Here is a 20,467-nt window from a genome sequence, read left to right on the forward strand (position 1 = left end):
CATGACAACTTACCCATAATATCAACTACATATATGCAGATTTTCAAACGGTAAGCATATTTCACTATAATTTTAAGCCTATTCTGTTATAGTAAAAGCAGAAATAAAGTCTTTATTGAACAAATACCTTAAATGTTCTATCCAAATAAAAAGAGCAGAGATTTGTAACTGTACACATCAAAAACAGTACATTGTTCTAGTGGTAGCAGTTTTCTGTGTTGTATTTCCATGCATCATATTTGTGTTCACCATCTAATGTCCTGTTCGTATTGTAGTGTTAGTCCATGGTTATTCAGTTAGAACTGACTGTTTTCTTTCATATCACTGTGGCGTTTTTTCTTACAAACTCCTGTTTTATAGATCTATGTAAGAGCACAATTTGAATATGATCCAGCTAAGGATGACCTCATCCCCTGCAAAGAAGCTGGCATTCGATTCAGAGTTGGTGACGTCATCCAGATTATTAGTAAGGACGATCACAATTGGTGGCAGGGTAAACTGGAAAACTCCAAAAATGGAGCGGCAGGTCTCATTCCTTCTCCAGAACTTCAGGAATGGTATGTCTGTGTTGTGCTGTTTTGGTTTCTCATGTAAACGAAGCCTGGCGAGCCATTTTCCACCTTTATGTTTTGCTGTTTTATAGGGTAAAACCTGTTTAATATATTGTTTGCTCTATTAGCCAAACGCAATTCAAATGAGTCTGCCGAGAATTCTCAGTTGTCAGCCCCAAGTGAGCTCCTATTTATAGAGTCAGGTCTTTGTTTCACACAGAAGGAGAGGAAGGTCTAGAGAGAGGCTGAGTCGGGTCATAGTCACATCGTGATCTCTTAGCAGAGCCCTCTACACCTGTATGCTGTTTCCAGCCTTTTAGAATTGCATTTTTTTTAAATGTACCCTCTCTTTGCCCCTCCACATGCTCTCACCAACCCCATTCCGCTCCACCACCAGTGAAAAACTCAGATGCCAGGATTCACGGTCACTCCAGGTATTTAAAGTGTTTCGCTATTAGAAGGGAGACAGAAGCTTCGTTCTTTACCCTGCCAGGTCTTTTAAAATGTGTGTCTGTTAGAAAGTTTAAGCTTTGAAAGCAGGTTAAAATCAGGCAGTTTTCAGACATGTTTTTAACTGAGAGGAGTCAGGGATTACTGTATATTTTGGTAAAATCTATTTCTGTTATTAATGTTATAATTTGCTGTTTTTTTAAAAATGCTGATAGTTTTACCTTTGTCTGTACTTTGGCAATATATATCAGAAATCTAGTGCCAAAGAGATATCTTCAAAAGAGAGAGATCTTCATGTCCAAAATACTTATTTGAACCTAACTAAAAGAGATTAAAGGCATCAAGTTCATAGACGCATAGTTTTTTTCCACCCAGTTTTTTACTAATTAAAGGGATTTTTCAGTTAATCTCTTTTGCTTGATCACTTCTTTCAGCTAAATTCCAGGGTTCCCAAAAATACTTTTAAATTTAGCACATTGGAGCTAAGAACTTCAGATGCCATCATTTTATACTAGGAAACATAGGCCCACATAACGGAAGTAGAAGCCTTCCCTCTGATGCCATCTTTGGGTCCGATCTTCAAAAAACACTTTAAGCATTAGTGAGAGGAAAGTGATGTCTAAGTCCTTTTGCTAGTGATGTTATTATGTTAGCACTGATATTTACATTTTACAAAATGTGTTCTTGAATGTTGCCATATGTGAATGAGTGTCTCTTGAAAATATTTATGTAGATTCTAGACCTCTTCTCCCTGGTCAGATCATTTGTATAAATTATGTCTCACCAATACCTATAACTCTTAAGTCCCCTGGGGGAAGCCTGAGAAATGACAGTGGAAAAGCAGATTTGCTTCCTGTTGCCTATAATGGTAGACTAGATTGTCTGGACCAATCCTCCTGGTGGAAAAAAATGAGATGTGCTGCAGAAAATATGTTTTTGAAAATTACCTTAAAAGGTATTGGGGAACTCAGTGACCAATTTTTATATGAAAGCCATTAATCAGAGCGGTAAAAATGAGAGTTCCAAATTGGTCCACTTTGCCATGAGGGCATTCTATTACTAAGAACTTCTCTGCCAGAGGACCAAGGTTAAGACCCAGTAAGGCCTGTATAAGTAGGAGAATCAGTTAGGAGACCCATCCCACACTGTTAGGACTGCAAAAAGCTATATCCCTAGGTTAAGAGCAAACTGATAAGCATTCCCTTACTTCCCTTCCACACCAGGGGACTGTAGAGAAGGATGCCTTGTCAGTGAGCACAGCAAAAGGAAAACAAAGTTTCCCTGAAAACATTGTGGCCTCTGCTGCTGCTGCTGCTGCTAAGTCGCTTCAGTCGTGTCCGACTCTGTGCGACCCCATAGACAGCAGCCCACCAGGCTCCCCCATCCCTGGGATTCTCCAGGCAAGAACACTGAAGTGGGTTGCCATTTCCTCCTCCAATGCATGAAAGTGAAAAGTGAAAGTGAAGTTGCTGAGTCTTGTCCGACTCTTCGCGACCCCATGGACTGTGGCCCACCAGGCTCCTCCATCCATGGGATTTTCCAGGCAAGAGTACTGGAGTGGGTGCCATCGCCTTCTCCATTGTGGCTACTGGTCTACCCCAAATGAATTTGCACCCAGGTACACATAGCCTGGGACAGCCAGGGGAAGTCCAGCTATGCACTTGATGTGAGGTTTCTTGTTTACTAATACTTCCATATATCTGTTATAGACAAATGAAAGTCTCTGAAGGAGAGCACTTTTATCCTAGGGCTCCTCCTAACCACCCCCAGCATGGACTTTCTCCAGGGCAGTGACCAGCAAGTCAAAATACGCGGGTGCACATGGAAACCAGTGAGCAATAACAGACACCAGAAACAGAATCAAACCCGCATCATATATTGGAATTAGGAGACCAAGTAATATACATATTACTGATTATTAAAAGCCTGCTAGTAAACACAGTTGTTTAAAAAAGGGGGGTGGCTTCTATAAGGGCTTCCCTTATACCTCAGTCGGTAAAGAATCTGCCTGCAGTGCAAGAGACCCGGGTTCGATCCCTGGGTTGGGAAAATCCCCTGGAGAAGGAAATGGCAACCCACTCCAGTATCCTTGCCTGGAAAATCTCATGGACAGAGGAGCCTGGTGGACTGCAGTCCATGGGGTCCCAAAGAGTCAGGCACGACTGAGTGATTAACACTAACTATGCTTCTATAAAGACCTACAAGACCTTCTGGAACTCACACCAAAAAAAAAAAAAATGGCCTTGTCATCATAGGGGAATGGAATACAAAAGTAGGAAGTCAAGAGATACCTGGAGTAACAGGCAAGTTTGGCCTTGGAGTGCAAAATGAAGCAGGGCAAAGGCTAACAGAGTTTTGCCAAAAGAATGCACTGGTCACAGCATTCTTCCTACGACACAAGAGATGACTCTACACATGGACATCACCAGATGGTCAATACAGAAATCAGATTGATTGATTATATTCTTTGCAGCCAAAGATGGAGAAGCTCTATACAGTTGGCAAAAACAAGACCAGGAGCTGACTGTGGCTTAGATCATGAACTCCTTACTGCAAAATTCAGACTTAAATGGAAGAACATAGGGAAAACCACTAGGCTATTCAGGTATGACCTAAATCAAATCCCTTACAATTATACCATGTAAGTGACAAATAGATTCAAGGGATTAGATCTGATAGACAGAGTGCCTGAAGAACTATGGACAGAGGTTCGTAACATGGTACAGCAGGTGGTGATCAAAACCATCCCCAAGAAAAAGAAATGCAAAAAGGTTGTCTGAGGAGGCCTTACAGATAGTTGAGACAAGAAGAGAAGCAAAAGGCTAGGAGAAAAGGAAAGATATACCCATTTGAATTCAGAGTTCCAAAGAATAGCAAGGAGAGATAAGAAAACCTTCCTCAGTGATCAATGCAAAGAAATAGAGGAAAACAATAGAATGGGAAAGACTAGAGATCTCTTCAAGAAAATTAGAGATACCAAGGGAACATTTCATGCAAAGATGGACTCAATAAAGGACAGAAATGGTAAGGACCTAACAGAAGCAGAAGATATTAAGAAGAGGTGGCAAGAATACACAGAAGAACTGTACAAAAAAGATCTTCACAACCCAGATAATCACAATAGTGTGATCACTCACCTAGAGCCAGACATCCTGGAATGTGAAGTCAAGTGGACCTTAGGAAGCATCACTACAAACAAAGCTAGTGAAGGTGATGGAATTCCAGCTGAGTTATTTCAAATCCTAAAAGATGCTTTTAAAGTGCTACACTCAATATGCCAGCACATTTGGAAAACTCAGCAGTGGCCACAGGACTGGAAAAGGTCCGTTTTCATTCCAGTCCCAAAGAATGCTCAAACTACCACACATTTGGACTTATTTCACATGCTAGCAAGGTAATGCTCAAAATTCTTCAAGCTATGCTTCAACAGTATGTGAACCGAAAACATCCAGATGTACAAGCTGGATGTAGAAAAGGCAGAGGAACCAGAGATCAAATTGCCAGCATCCATTGGATCATAGAAAAAGCAAGAGAATTCCAGAAAAACATCAACTTCTGCTTTACTGACTATGCTAAACCCTTTGACTGTGTAGATCACAACAAGCTGGAAAATGGGAATACCAGACCACCTTACCTGCCTCCTAAGAGACCTATATGTAGGTCAGGAAGCAACAGTTAGAACTGGACATGGAACAACAGACTGGTTCCAAATCGGGAAAGGAGTACGTCAAGGTGATATATTGTCACCCTGGCTATTTAACTTATATGCAAAGTATATCATGTTAAATACCAGGCTGGATGAAGCACAAACTGGGATTAAGATTGCTGGGAGAAATATCAATAACTTCAGATATGCAGATGACACCACCCTTATGACAGAAAGCAAAGAAGAACTAAAGAGCCTCTTGATGAAGGTGAAAGAAGAGAGTGAAAAAGCTAGCTTAAAACTCAACATTAAAAAACGAAGATCATGGCATCCAATCCCATCACTTAATGGCAGATGGGGAAACAATGGAAACAGTGAGAGAGTTTATTTTCTTGGGCTCCAAAATCACTGTAGATGGTGACTGCAGCCTTGAAAATTAAGACACTTGCTCCTTGGAAGAAAAGCAATGACAAACCTAGTTAGTGTATTAAAAAGCAGAGACATTACTTTGCCTACAAAGGTCCATATGGACAAAGCTATGGCATTTCCTTTCTCTAATTCGGAGAAGGCAATGGCACCCCACTCCAGTACTCTTGCCTGGAAAATCCCATGGACGGAGGAGCCTGGTAGGCTCCAGACCATGGGGTCGCTAAGAGTCGGGCACAACTGAGCGACTTCACTTTCACTTTTCACTTTCATGCATTGGAGAAGGAAATGGCAACCCACTCCAGTATTCTTGCCTGGAGAATCCCAGGGACAGAGGAGCCTAGTGGGCTGCTGTCTATTGGGTCGCACAGAAGCGACTTAGCAGCAGCAGCAGCAGCATGGTTTTTCCAGTAGTCGTGTATGGATGTGTGAGCTGGACAATAAAAAAGGCTGAGCACAGAAGAATTGATTCCTTCGAACTGTGGTGCTGGAGAATACTCCTGAGAGTCCCTTGGACAGCAAGGAGATCAAACCAGTTAATCCTAAAGGAAATCAACCCTGAATATTCATTGGAAGGACTGATGCTGAAGCCTCAATACTTTGGCCACCAAATGTAAAGAGCCAACTCATTGGAAAAGACCCTGATGCTGGGAAGGATTGAAGGCAGGAGGAGAAAGGGATGACAGAGGATGAGATGGTTGGATGGCATCACCTACTCAATGGACATGAGTTTGAGCCAACTCCAGGAGATAGTGAAGGACAGGGAAGCCTGGCATGCTGCAGTCCATGGGGTTGCAAAGAGTCAGACATAAATGAGTGACTGAACAACAATGCTTAAAAAATATCTTCAGAGTATGTGGGGAGGGATGAATGGCATAACAGATTCGAAATAGAACCTAAAGGAATTTCCAAGGACAAAAAAAATGCACTAACAAAAACTTAGTGGCCACATACCTATTACAATTTTTTTAATTAAAAAAATTTTTAATTAAATTTCTAAACATTTTTAATGTTTTCATCAACAGGTCAGTGGATAAACAAATTATGGCATATCCATACAATAGGATGCAGTTAAAAGAAAGGAACTATTGGTAACACACAACAATATGAGTGAAACTCAAAATCACTAGGCTGGGTTTCCAGGCAAAACAGAGAACATACTATATAATTCCCTTATATAAAACTCTAGAAAATCAAAACTAACCTTTAGTTCCTGGGGATCTGTAGGAGGAAGGAGGAATTACAGAAGGGCATAAGAAAAGTCCTGGGATGATGAAAATATTTGTTATTTTGATTATGGTGATGGTTTCATGGGATGTATAATATTTCAAAACTGAAATTTTAAACTTTATATATTATTTTCAGTTTACTTCAGAAAAACTGAGCTCAATAAAGTTGCAAAGACTATAGAGGGAGAAAGGAATTCTAACTAGAATAATGAGGAAGAGGCCCACTGGGCAGTATGTTCCTTGAGATGTTGAGTAGGACTTTGGAGGTACAAGAAGACATTCCCAGCTGAGGGGAAAAAGAATTCCTTGTTGGAAAAGTGAATTGGTCTCTAGAATGTCATATGGTAGACAGGTAATGCTAATGAGAAAGATTTGAAACAATCCGATCAGCCAAACCCGGAAGCTTTGTTTAGATGTATTGCTACCAAATCAAATTTTTCACATTCTCCAGATGAGAAATCAATTTTTTTGAACCCAAATACCTTACCTTCTTTATCCGTGGTAAATTTCATCTTGCTTGACAAGGCCCATCAGTCTAATCCTTGGATATGGTTTGAGTCCCTGAATGTGTCATCCCTTCCCTTGCCTACTAGATCCTCATCCAAGTCAGCAATAAATGTTAAACATGTGTTTGAAATTTCCTCCATGTTGACCTAAATTCTAACAGTTTTCTTGCACTTGCAGAACTAAAAGAAATAACATTCATTTCCTGAGTGTCTGGTAAAAATCAGTTTCATTCCTCTCTCGTTACACCACACATGACCACACCACAAATTTTTACTGGGAACTTTTTTTAAGCTTAAAATCATTTCTTGTAAGATACTCTGTACACTATAACATAAGCTTCACAAGGTCAGGATTTTTTTTATTTTGGTCTCTTAACCTTTCAAAAATGCCTCAGTTCTGTTTAAGTTTCCAAAGAGTATATGCCTCACAGAAGCTGTAGTTATGACTAACAGCACATATTGGCTTGTACTGGAAGAATTCCCAAACGTTTCATCAGCCTCCTCTGGATGCCACTTAGGTAATATATGGAGATTGACGTTGGTACTGTTGCTGAGAGACAGTTCACATTATTTCCCAATAAATGCCTTTCTCCGAACCAAAAATAAATAAAGCCCTCGATGAGCAAGAGAAAGAAAGAGGCAGGGAGGAAGGACTCTTCAAGAAAGTAGAAGAGAATGCTTCCTGACTCATTTCATGACCCCAGTGTTACCCTGATACCAAAATTCAATACATTTTGAATATGTTAAATACCCATATTCCTCATGAACACAGATGCAAAATATTAACAAACTGAATCTAGCAATATACAAAAAGAATAATACATCTTGACCCAGTAGAGTTTGTACTGGGAATGCACAGCTGGTTCAACATTTGAAAACCGATCCAGCATATTAACAGATTAAAGAAGAAAAATCCACAAAGTCATTATCATTAGATTCAGGAAAAGCATTTGTTAAAATCCAAAATCCATTCATAATTAAAACTCTCACAGACTGTGAAATTGAAGGGAACTTCCTTAACCTGATTGAGAGCATCTACAGTAAACCTATAGCAAACATAATTGGAAAGGAAAAAAAATCACAGGTGATAGGATTCTGTGTAGAAATTCAAAGAAATCTATTAATATATTAATATATATATAAACAATTACAATTAATATGAGAGTTTAGCAAGATGGCTGATATAAAAATCATTATACAAAATCAATTATATTTCTATTTACCAGTAAAAAAATAGAAAGTAATTTTTTAAAATACCCTATATAACACCATAATACTATAAAGTACTCTTGCAAAAAAAAATAAAGCTCAAGTTTGATTAGACCTCTAGATCTAGTTAGTTGTTTGCAAGAAATACAAAAGACAGGAACTTATTAAAGACACCACAGGGGTAAAATCAGAAACTATAAGACAGACAACCAGTTTCTGCAACAAATAAATTGCAAGAAGAAAAGGGGGAGGGGGAAGAAGGGGAAACCTATAGGTTTAAAGGGAATTTAAGAATATTTAAGGAGGAAATAATACAAAGTTGGATTTTTTTTTTTTCCAAAATAATCTTAGGGTGCATGCTCAATCGCTGAGTCATGTCCAACTCTTTGTGAACCCATGGACTGTAGCCCGCCAAGCTCCTGTCCATGAGATTTTCCAGGCAAGAATCCTGGAGCGTGTTGTCATTTCCTTCTCTAGGGGATCTTCCCGACCCAGGGATCAAACCTGTGTCTCCTGCATTGGCAGGTGGATTGCTTACCACTGCACCACCTGGGAACCCTAATCTTAGGGTGGGTAGGTTGTAAATAACACAAAGTAACCCATGAGTTAATAAATGTTGAAGCTGAGTCATAGGTATTTGAGGTTCGTTACACGGTATTATTGTATATGTTTGAATTTTTCCATATTACAAATTTTTAAAAACCATTTATAAAATCTTTTTAAATCAACAACCTAGGAACAAATCTAATAAAGTTGTTCAAGACATTTAGAGGATAAACTATAAAACTTATTGAGACATTAAAGAAGACCTAAATAAATGAATAGACATACTGTATTTAGGGACTAGAAGACTTAATATTACAAAGATATATATTCCTCCCAAATTGATTAATAGATTCAATTCATTCCCAACCGTTTTGAAATTGACAAGCTAATTTTAAAGTTTTCATGGAAATGCACAGAATTGGAAATAGTCAAGATGCTCTTCTAGAAGAATAGAGAGAGAGGACTTGCCTCAATGATACCAGGACTTACTCTAAAGCTTTGGTAGTTAAGATAATAAGGTATGGGCTTAGAGATGCTCAAATAGGCCAACTGAAGAGACCCCCTAAACACTCTCATACATAGTCACTAGGGAGGAATGAATAGACTTTTCCCTAAGTTATTCTGGGATGATTGTGTATCCATTGAGGGGGCAGGAAATGAGAAATTGACCCCTAACTTCGTACTATATACAAAAACCAGTTCTGGTGTATTAAAAACCAAAACATGAAAGGCAAAATTATAAACTCTTGAGAAGGTAATACTGGAGAATATCTTTAGGGACAAGGAAGGATTTCCTTAAAAAGATAACAAAAATGTTTCCCATAAGTGAAAATACTGCTAGATTTGACTAAAACTAATAAGTTGTCTTTATCAAATACTATAAAAAGATTAGAAAGGCAAGCCACAGAGTGGAAGAAGATACCTGCATCATATATAACTAACAAAAGTGTAATATTTGGGCCATATAAACACTTCCTACAAATCAATGAGGAAAAGACAACTGGATAAGAAAGTAGTCTTTGAACAGGCACTTTACAAAAGAAGAAATCCAACAGCCAATAAGCATATGAAAAGATGTTTGATCTCATTAATGATCAGTGAAATACAAAAACAGTGTTATTTCACTGCTTATCCACCATGATGGCTAAAACTACAGACTGATTATACCAAGTATTGACATGGAAATGGAACAATAGGAGCTCTACACTGCTAGTGGGAGAATAACAAGTCAGTACAACTTCATTAGAAAACAACGCATCATTTCAATGGCATTGTATGGCATTCTGATAGTGTTTTTGAGTCCTCCTTATACGTGGTTCACTCAGGGACCCCCACGTTGGCCCACAGCAAAGTCATTAAGTAAGCAAAACCTTCTGTGGCAATATCCTGAAAGGTAAGTACTTGCTTAGACTGAACCTAAGAGAGCAACTTACTAACAACATTTATGCATATGTTACCAATGTTGAATACTGTAATCATGTAGAACAAAATCATGATTTTTCTGAATGTAACCCTAACTGAATTCAATCATAGTTTTTCTCCCTACCTAGAATCTCCATGTTGTAATAGTAGTACCATTTATTAGGCAACTGCTGTGCCTGCTACTGTGATAGAGAAATGATTTACATTTTTGGTTAAAATTGTTTGCAACAGTCACCCAAGAGATAGAAAGATTAACTGAATTAATATATGTAAATTTCCTAGAAAAACTCCTAACACTAAATTGATAAAAGCTAATAATTGAGAGAGCAAGGATTCAAATCAGACTTGTCTCAACTCAAAATCCCACACTCATTGCACTGTATTTCATGACTATATGTTTACTTCTCTTCTGTGTCATCAGTTATATGTCCAAGTGACAATGTTATTTTGTTAGAAACCTGTGTTTTTTAAACATTTCTAGGATTCTAGATTAAGGAACTTACCGAAACAATGTACCACCTAAGTGCATGGGCTCTGGTGCCAAACTGTCCTCATTCTCCACTTATTTAGCTGTTTGATCGGGACAAATTCGGGGCTTCCCGGGTGGTGCAGTGGTAAAGAATCTGCCTGACAATGCAAGAGACGCAAGAGACGTGGGTTCAATCTCTGGGTCAGGAAGATCCCCTAGAGTAGGAAAATGGCAACCCAGTCCAGTATTCTTGCCTGGAGAATCCCACGGACAGAGGAGCCTGGTAGGCTACAGCCCATGGAGTTGCAGAGAGTTGGACACAACTGAGCGACTGAGTACACGCACACACATGGGACAAATTAATTAACCTCTCAGTCCTTTGATCCCCTCATCTGTAAAACAGACACAATTTCACAAGTTGCTAGAAAGATTAAATGAATGAATATATATAAATTTTCCAGAAAAGTACCTAACACTAAATTGATAAAAGCTAATAATTGAGAGAGCCAGGATGCAAATCAGACTTGTCTCAACTCAAAATCCCACACTCATTGCACTGTATTTCATGACTATTATGTTTACTTCTCATCCGTGTCATCAGTTAAATATATATGTTCAAGTGATAGAATGTTATTTTGTTACAAACCTGCATTTTTTTTTAAACGTTTCTAGGAAATTTTCAAGGAACAAACCTTTACTGAATAATTTGAAGCATTTCTGAGGAGTTTGTTCATGCAATTCATTCTTCAAATGACTGGTTTTTCTCTCTTATCAGCATAAAACTTACATTTGTGGGGTTTTTTCCCCTTTCTTTGTGTGCTAGGCGAGTCGCTTGCATTGCCATGGAGAAGACCAAACAGGAGCAGCAGGCCAGCTGCACTTGGTTTGGCAAGAAAAAGAAGCAGTACAAAGACAAATATTTGGCAAAGCACAATGCAGGTAGGGAAAAGTACGACTTACTAAGATGGGTTAAACATCTCAAAGACCAAAGTAGATGTCACACCTCAATTACGTCTTCAGAGTTCTCTATCCAAAAATGTCACCACATGCGATCTTTCATCAGCTTACAAAACTTTTAAGAAACCCCTCGCTTCAATTATTATGTTGCTTATATTTGCCAAATATTTTACAGAGTTCTACTTTATAGGAAGAAAATGCTATGTGGAAACAGAACTCTCTGGAACTCAGAGAACCCAGTACATTAAGTCCTGCCCTGAGAAATGAGAGATTGAGGGCTTGCCAAGTCACCAGGATTCTTGCCCCTTGCTGAGATTGGTTTTGAGCAAGTACCCTCACCCCTGGCTCCTCTCTGGCCCTAGGATATAGCCCTGTGACACATTCCTAAGGGCAAATGCGCATTCTTAACAGAGCTGTGATTGATTTGAAAGAGCACAAATAGCATCGGTTCCTGTCAATAGTCTCCCTTCACGGTACTTCCTAGCTCCTAAAAGACCAAGAACGTTATCTTGGCCTGCCCTTCATGGTATGTTTGTCTGTTTTGAAGCTTGCATTCAACTTAAGTCAAAATAGTCACTCATTTGCTAAGAACTGAAATGAATACAAAAAAACCATGCTCTGTCATTGCAGTAAAATTCCCAGAAGACTCACAGGATGTAACTTAAGTTAAAGAAACTGCATGATGATATAGAGTAGGATTTACTTACTTTTAATACCTTCTTAATATGACTCCTTTTATAAGGAACTTTTTCTGAGGAATTGCAAGCCCCAACATGGGCATTAGGCTAGTTCCCAAGGTTTCAGAAATAACTCTAACATCAAACGTATGGCAAAAGAAAAAAAAATCAAGTGAATGCAATCATGCATACCCAATTAGATGGTATAATATTTCTGACAAATATGAAATGCTTTTCCCTCTGTAGAATGTTTTATTAGCATTTACCAGGAAAAATTTTTTTGAAACTCTGAATGATTCATTTCTTGATCTGAGAGTAAAAGTAAATACTTTGAAGTACTGTTTAATGTGGAATGAATGTGAGTGACCACATGGCTTAATTTTAAATGGTTCAGTTAAATAAGGAATCTTTCCCATCATGATATTTTTATTCCGATAAAATGGATCATCTCTGATTAAGCACCACTATAAAACACTAGTCTAATAATGGCATTTTTGGTTTTATAAAGGGAAGAAATATTTAAAGTAGATTAGTTAAATGTAAGTAGTTAAAACTAATTGTAAATGCTTGCATAATACTATTTGAAGAAATTCACTGTAGTATCAGCAGAATGTTATTTAACACAAAATGTCAGTGGTTATTGCTGTCTCCATAATCACCTTGATTTCCATCAGCTTCTAACAGGTTCAAAAGGCCTGTTGACATTACATATATATGTATCACCTTGTAATTTTTATATAGATGGATTAAAATTAATTTAAACCTAGAAAAGCAAAGAAATGGCCAATGAGGCTGTTAATCCATCCTTAGCTTTTTATACTGTACTGATAGAGGGCGTGTAGACATGAGTATTCAGTTTGTCAGTACTCTTTAATTCAACTCTGAGGAAAAATAAGTCAGTTGAAAAACTAGAATCTCTAAATTCTGACAAAGAATCCATTGCATGGTTCATTTACGAATTTTACCAGAGAACCAGTATCCCATCTGGTGGTCAGTCCACTTTTTCCATTCTTTGACCACCGGGGCACCACTGACCTTCCATTGTTCCCGTTCTCTCTGATTCATCATAGGTGGTGCTTGGTGAGCCTGCAAACACACCTGTAAGCTTAACAGCCAGCTTGAGCGAGGACCAGGAGTTAGCACACCTGAGTAACCATTCAGCTCAAGCAAATCATTTGACTCCTGTGGGCCTCAAAATGAGGAAATTGGGTTTTAGTCCCTCAAGGGTACCTTTGCCAATTCTAAAGTTCAGTGGATCTCAGGTTATCTCATCACTGAGCCTGACAAATGGGTATCATTTAATGAAGCCAAGTACTCAGTTGCTGTCCCTTATCTGAGAGTTTAGCTCTGGTAAACGTTGCCCATTATATTGAAGGCTTTATCACCCCTGATAGAGAAGGCAGGAGCCTCATAGAGATGGAATAGGATTGCTTTTTCTCTGTCGTCTTTTAACACAACTCTCCTATCCAAAACCATGGATGTATCTAAGATCTTGTAAACTTAAAATTAAGAGGAGTAGCAAAGACCACCACCACTTTTTGTTACCTGTAGCATCTTCCTAAGCAGTGGTCTTCCTCATCAAGTCCTTTCTGCCACCTCTCTTCAGCTTTCTTCCCCATCACAAACCAACTCTTACCTTTTGTTAATCATAAAGACCAGAAGAACCATTTGCTTATTACCTTGACTTTATAAGAGATGAAACTGTCAGGAAGGAAAGTCAAGTATTTTATCAGCTGTTCTGCTTTTAGCTATGATGAAAGTTTACCCTAATACGTGGTGTTGTTGACATAAAGAATTGCTCTAAAAGAGAGAAACACATACTGTTGACCTCCAATGGGAAAGTAAATGCTTTGAGTACTTTGAAATATCATATTTTTAAATACCAAGAACTGGACAAATGGGTTCATAGGCCACAAATCAAACTATATTTCTGAAAGGGGTTTTCTGTTTTATTCAAGAGTTGATTGTAAAATACAGTAGGGGATCTTCCCATAGTCCTCAGTAAAATAAAATAAGGGCCATTGGGATTAACATATACACACTACTACATATAAAATAGGTAACCGACAAGGACCTACTGTATAGCACAGGGAACTCAATATCTTGTAATAACCTATAAGGGGAAAGAATCTGAAAATATATATATAAACTGAATCACTTTGCTATATACCTGAAACTAAAACATTGTTAGTCAGCTATACTTCAATTAAAAAAAGAAATGCCACTGATTTTTATACATTGAAAAATAATTTTTAAAAAATAAGGACCATATTTTTTTTTCCTTTCTTTGAGAATTCTGCAACTATTGATAGCAGGATCCAAACCTCATCATTAAATTCTGAAGTTGTTTATATTTGTAGTAAAAATGAAAGACGAGAACTTTATTAAGACCTAGAACTGATAGAAATGATAAAATACTAGAATTAATTATTTCCATTTCTGTTACCTGAAAATTCCACATGTCTAGTTAAAGCATAATTCTATTCAAACTGTTGCCTACTTCTCACTTTATATAGTGGGAATCTATCAGCTGAATGTGACCCATAAACAAATGTTTTTTCCATACATATATAGTGTTTAAAATAATCATCTGAAAATCAAATATTTAACATAAAATCTTGGTTTCTTACCTTTCCTTGAAGGAACGGAGTGTGCTAACATGGGGCCCACTTCCTCCCTTAGCGACTCTAGGCTGTTGAGGTCCCTCTTGATGGACACTCATTCTATAGGATCCATTGTCTCCAGGGCTCCATGCTTGCATGTGGCCCATTCACTCAAACAAATGAGCTGCCTGGCCACTGCAGGCGTTTGTGTGTGCGCTCAGCCCAGTGTTACCTGTGTGAAATTTCTCACCTAAGTGGAGGTTTAGTATTTGAAGATACTATGTGGCTTTTCCTACTGAGACAAGGAATAAATGTTAAAGTTTTTTTTATGGAAAAAGATTCTACTAGAGAATAGTTACCTAAATACTTACAGGTGTCTTGAATAGCTTACAGAGAAGTCAGAACAATGTGCCAGACTGTATTTCTGAAGCCTTGGGAATAGATTTGATTATGTTTGAGTTTTACAGTATATACATTTTCTATAAAACATAAAAAAAATTTTGTCACAAATTTGACACAAAAAGCATTGTCGTGTTTCTAGAAGAACTATACTCTTTGAGGCATTGAGATTCCTCAGCCCTAGGACTTCCAAAATCAGTTTTAGGTCAAGTTATTAATACAAACTTTTTTCTTAACGTCTTCATTAATTCATTTTTTTTTTAATGTTAAAGCCCTGAGCAGTGGTATTTAAATATCCTGAGAAACCCCATTTATATATACAAATATGAACAAATCTATAGAGGATTTCTACAATACCATTCATAGGTGTGTTTAAATTATGCTTAATACCACAAATTAGTACTGTTGAATTTTAAAATCTATTACTTTTGTTTTCTTTAATACCGAGAACTCTAAAGACAACTGAAAGTGGCCCTGTTGACAGTTTTTTTTAATAGTAAAAGTAATAGGCAGATGTGATTAGAAAAGACACAAAATGAAAAGCAAAAGACTTCCACTCCTACACTCCCTGAAGAAGCTTTCTTGTAATGATTTCCAGACAAAATTTGTATGCATTTGCTAGTATATAAAACCCACTGACTTATATATAAGGTTATTGTTGGATTTTTTATTAAAATGAGTTTGTTTCTTAATGTGATTTATTTGCCTTGTGTTTAGAATATTGCATGGTAAAGTTTCTTTTGTGCATATTATACTTTTATTTTACTAATATATTAAAAGCCATATTTCAATGACCCCTGTACATTTTTCATGCTGTCTTACTCCCAATGGCCTCTGTGCATGTAAGTAACCTGTTGAGTGACTGTGCCTCTTTGTTTTTGACGATTTCCTCTCATCAAGTCCCTTTCTTTTAATCAGCAAACAACTTAAAACCTTTAAAAGTTCAGTCTCTAAGTGTTCTCCTTATATTCCTTGTATGTCATATTTGAAAATATCCTCTTTTACTGTTTCTCCATCCTGTGGCCATGTGATGATTTCATTTAGACCAGAGTAACCTCTTCATGCTACTCATTTATGATTAAGATATTGATGTGTAACATATCTGTTCATTTGTTTGTCATGTTGATTGTTAGTATCTAACTCATTCTTATGTGGTTGAAAAAAGATGACTTAATTCAGTAAGATTGAATAGAATCTATAGAGGGAAAGAGATGTACATACCATTCAGAAAAATATGTGTCAACATCTTGCTCTTTTGTGAGATGCTTGATTATTTCTAGATACTAAAGTATATCAGCTTGCTGATGGACCTCTTTCATAAGCATACTTTTCTTGATGGACATAGCACTCAGAGGGCAATAGGTATAAAGAACAATGCCGTCTGCTCTCCTTTTATTTTTACAACTCTTCGTCACCATTATCACTGCAGCATGACTAGCTAGCTCTGCCATGCAGAGAACCTCCTGTTCATTTCAATTTTGTGAATCTGCCATTCTAAACACAGAAAGCATTTTGTGGTTTTTTAGCTGTTGCTAGAGAAATATGCTTTAAAGTCTTTTAGTCAACCTTTATGCAATCAAGTTATCAAAGGAAAACAAATGCACAAATACCCATTAACATGCACTAACCCTTATTTTTAACATATTGTATTTCTCTTTTTTAATATTTTGGGAATTATACTTCTGTTTGTTTGTTTCTGATCTATTGCATTCCAGAGTATCCTATTTTGCATTTTAAGGTTCTTTGCTACTGGGAAAATCACAAATGTTAAGGACTGAGCTAATATTCAAAAGCAGTTGGCCATATTGTTTCAGGGAATAGATGCTTCTCTTAATAATTGACTGAAGCATTGTAGATTCCTCTATTATACCATGGAATCAGTTTCATGGAATTTATTGCAACCCCTCTAAAATCCAGACCTTATTCAATATTCTTTAAAAAAGAAAGAAAGAAATTTCAGTGTGTGCCTGACAACATTTGGGTAATTCCACATAGAAAAAAAATTACAGGAACACAGATACATGATTTTAACCTTCTTGTGAGAATTTTCAAATGTATGTGAGAATCGGACTACCTTAAACTTCAACAGGAACGGTCATCCTCTTGGGAAAGTTTTTGTAATAGTTTTATTAAGAATCAGGTTTCAAAAAACTATTTTTAAAGCTTTTCTTCTCAGTCTGTAATGATTAGAGAACTCCCTTTTTGCAAAGGTTTCCAAGTTCAGACTGCTTCATGCTTCTTCTGGTTCTATCCATCCCGACTTACCATACACAGGCTGACAAAGTTAGGGGGTCCAGTGAAGCATGTTCCCCTACTTACACACCCAAGACTTTCCACTGAATGGATAGCTAGCTGGGTTACAATAAAACCTGTGAGATGCTCATTTCCAAAGTTTGTGAAATCACACTTACAGAACTTGACTTTGACAGAATCTAGCATGCTACCTTCAGCAACTCTGCTGAAAGAAAGAACCGTCAAGTTAAAGACCAGCTGTCCATGCATCTCTCATCCATCCCTAGAAATAATCTGGCTGGACTCTTTCTTGGTTAATTCTAGTTGCATTCACGCTATATTCATGTTGGTCACTGTCTGGAGACTTTTTCTTTTTAGTATTGCTGATTTCTTAAAATTGCAAAAATATGAACAGCATGTGGTTTTGAATGAACTCATATGATTTGTTGGATACTGCATGAAAAGAGATGCAGTATCTTTCACAATTGGACTTATATGCATGTGCCCAACATGTCTTTGGATGCCCCTGGTTCTAAAGTGCATTTTCATGGGCTTAAAAGTGAACTCTTCTCCCAAAAGGTTATATGACTTAAATTACATATGAGCTATATATCATAAGTTGGATTCATATTTCTTAAGACATGGATTTACTATAATTTTGGTTTTGCCAGTAAAATTATAATTTATATACATGAACTATTCCTTCTGTAAATTTATATTCCTTCTAAATCTTTGCATTTTAGTGTTTGATCAATTAGATCTTGTTACATATGAAGAAGTAGTAAAACTGCCAGCATTCAAAAGGAAAACACTAGTCCTGTTAGGTAAGTTTGACTGTATAAGTGGCTTTCTTATTTTCATCTTCAAAACATTTTACAATTATTATTAACGATTATCAATTTTAACTTTTTAAAAAATGACATAGGTGCGCATGGTGTTGGGAGAAGACACATAAAGAACACCCTCATCACAAAGCACCCAGACCGGTTTGCATACCCTATTCCACGTAAGCAATTATGTATATTTTTCCTAGTATTTTTCCAATATTGTAATTTACATATTTTTCTGATAACATAGTAAGAACTGTTCATTATAGGAAATTTGGAAAATCCAGAAAAGAACAAAGAAGAAAATGAGTTAACAGTTAATCCCAACCCCACCCACCCCCTATAGTTGTTGTTTAGTCACTCAGTCATGTCCGACTCTTTGTGACCCCATGGTGTAGCCCGCCAGGCTCCTCTGTCCATGGTATTTCCCAGGCAAGAATATTGGAGTGGGTTGCCATTTCCTCCACAGGGGATCTTCCTGACCCAGGGATTGAACCCAAAGTCTCCTGCATTGACAGTCAGGTTCTTTACCACTGAGCCACCAGGGAAGTCCTACCACCACCACCCCCCCAAATAATAGTGCCATCAATATTTTATTGAATATCCTTCCAGACTTCTCTTAGTACAAACACATCATGTGTATGTGTGTGTTATCACTGTTATAGTTTAACAAAATTGGGCTCATCCAATCTGTTCATAAACTAATTTTTCCAACAGTATGTCATAAATGTTACCCAGATGAATTATTCTTCAGAAAAATAGGTTTTAATGATAGTATAGTTTTCTTTGATATAACAATATTTTCCTTAATCAGTACCTAAATTGTTGACTTTTATCACTTTTAAAACACAATGGGCTATCCACTGCTTATTGTAAAGAATTTTAAATCTATAATATTTTTATTCTCCTGATTTTCTCTATCTTATCCTTAATCTCATGTCCTCTTTGCTTCCTCAATTACAAAATGAAGTAATTCCAGGAAGATGAAGAGGATTTAAGGTCATGTGAAGTACTTAGCAGATACTGGATAGATAATAGCACCTTACTACTCTCATTTTATTATTTTTATTATTACTATTCCAAAGTTTAAAATTTGAATCCCAAAAGCCTTCTCGCAATTAGAGCTTTGTTCAGAGTGAGAAGAGCTAAAGGAGAATGTGTGATGATTGACTCCATCCTGCAGTGCCTTCCAATGCCATGTCAATACCACTGACTTTTCTCTACACTCCAGAGAGTTGTGAGGCTTCATCAGACCACTCTCATCCCAGAACCCTATCTGATTTACTCAAAAAAAAAAAAAGAAAGAAAGAAATTCACCAAATATTCTTTCAATTGGTACCACTTGAGTTTTCTAGTAAAATACTTCCAAATATTATTTTAATTCTCCTTATGTCTAGACCATGAGTAGAGCAAGCTTAGCTAACCTTCTTCTTGATCACATAAGCAATTGAAATTCTATGTTATTAAATAGCCAATGAACTAGCTTGGTTTTAAATTGTGCTTTGCTGACCCTAATCATGTCTACTTGCCATAATATTTGACCGTGGGTATGTATATAGCACATAATACAGCGTCAGTGTAGTATGCTGTTTCTTCAGTTTTTTGTGTGCCTGGAGAAAGGGTTCTTCTTTAAACATCCACGTTTTGATGTCCATGAGCACTTAGGAGTTGTGCAGTCTAGCTGGAGCAGGAGATGGGGAACTCCCCCTGGGTTCGGACTCATGTACCACAAAGAGTTGCATAAATTTGTCCCTGCTCAAAAAAGCAAAGAAGCAAAAGGAGAAAGAAAACTAAAACTGTTGTTTCTGGCTTATCTAGAAAAACATCTCCTAAAGTGCATTTTGGAGAATGCTGGTCCTGTTAGTATCCCACAGAAGTAGGACTTATGGGCAGATATTTTAGTAAACACTCACTCAGGTCAGGAGTCAGCAGACCTTTTCTGTAAAGGACTAGACAGCAAATATTTGAGATTTTCAAGGCCATATGGTCTCTGACACAACTGCTCAACTCCGCCATTGTGGCTTGAAAGCAATATGTAAACAAATGAGCATGGCTGTGTTCCAATAGAATTTTATTCACAAGAACAGACAGCAGGCCATGTTTGGCCCACAAGCCATGGTTTGCCAATTCCTAGTTTAGGTCTTTCCTAACTATTATGGCCATGTCTGGCTAAGGTCATTATGTTTCCAATATCCCTTTTGCTGTATTCTAATAGTCTCCTTGTACATGATGCTGTAAACCAGCACTATTCAATAGAATGTTCTCTCGTGAGAGCATTCTATATCTGTGCTGTCCAGTACAGTAGCCACTAGGCACAT

The 20,467-nt window shown here is 37.3% G+C and overlaps 1 protein-coding gene across 9 annotated transcripts in view; it reads left to right on the forward strand.

The window, feature by feature from the left end:
• The window catches only part of CASK (calcium/calmodulin dependent serine protein kinase), a 374,249-nt gene that overhangs the window by 336,203 nt on the left and 17,579 nt on the right, over positions 1-20,467 (forward strand). For all 9 annotated transcript variants that reach the window (XM_070366505.1, XM_070366507.1, XM_070366509.1 and 6 more), the window contains 4 exons: positions 361-557; positions 11,278-11,393; positions 18,066-18,146; positions 18,248-18,328. In XM_070366505.1, the coding sequence (XP_070222606.1) occupies positions 361-557; positions 11,278-11,393; positions 18,066-18,146; positions 18,248-18,328 (475 nt within the window). The remainder of the gene's footprint in view (positions 1-360; positions 558-11,277; positions 11,394-18,065; positions 18,147-18,247; positions 18,329-20,467) is intronic.

Source organism: Bos mutus, chromosome X (genome assembly GCF_027580195.1).
Source record: "Bos mutus isolate GX-2022 chromosome X, NWIPB_WYAK_1.1, whole genome shotgun sequence".
Taxonomy (NCBI): Eukaryota; Metazoa; Chordata; class Mammalia; order Artiodactyla; family Bovidae; genus Bos; species Bos mutus.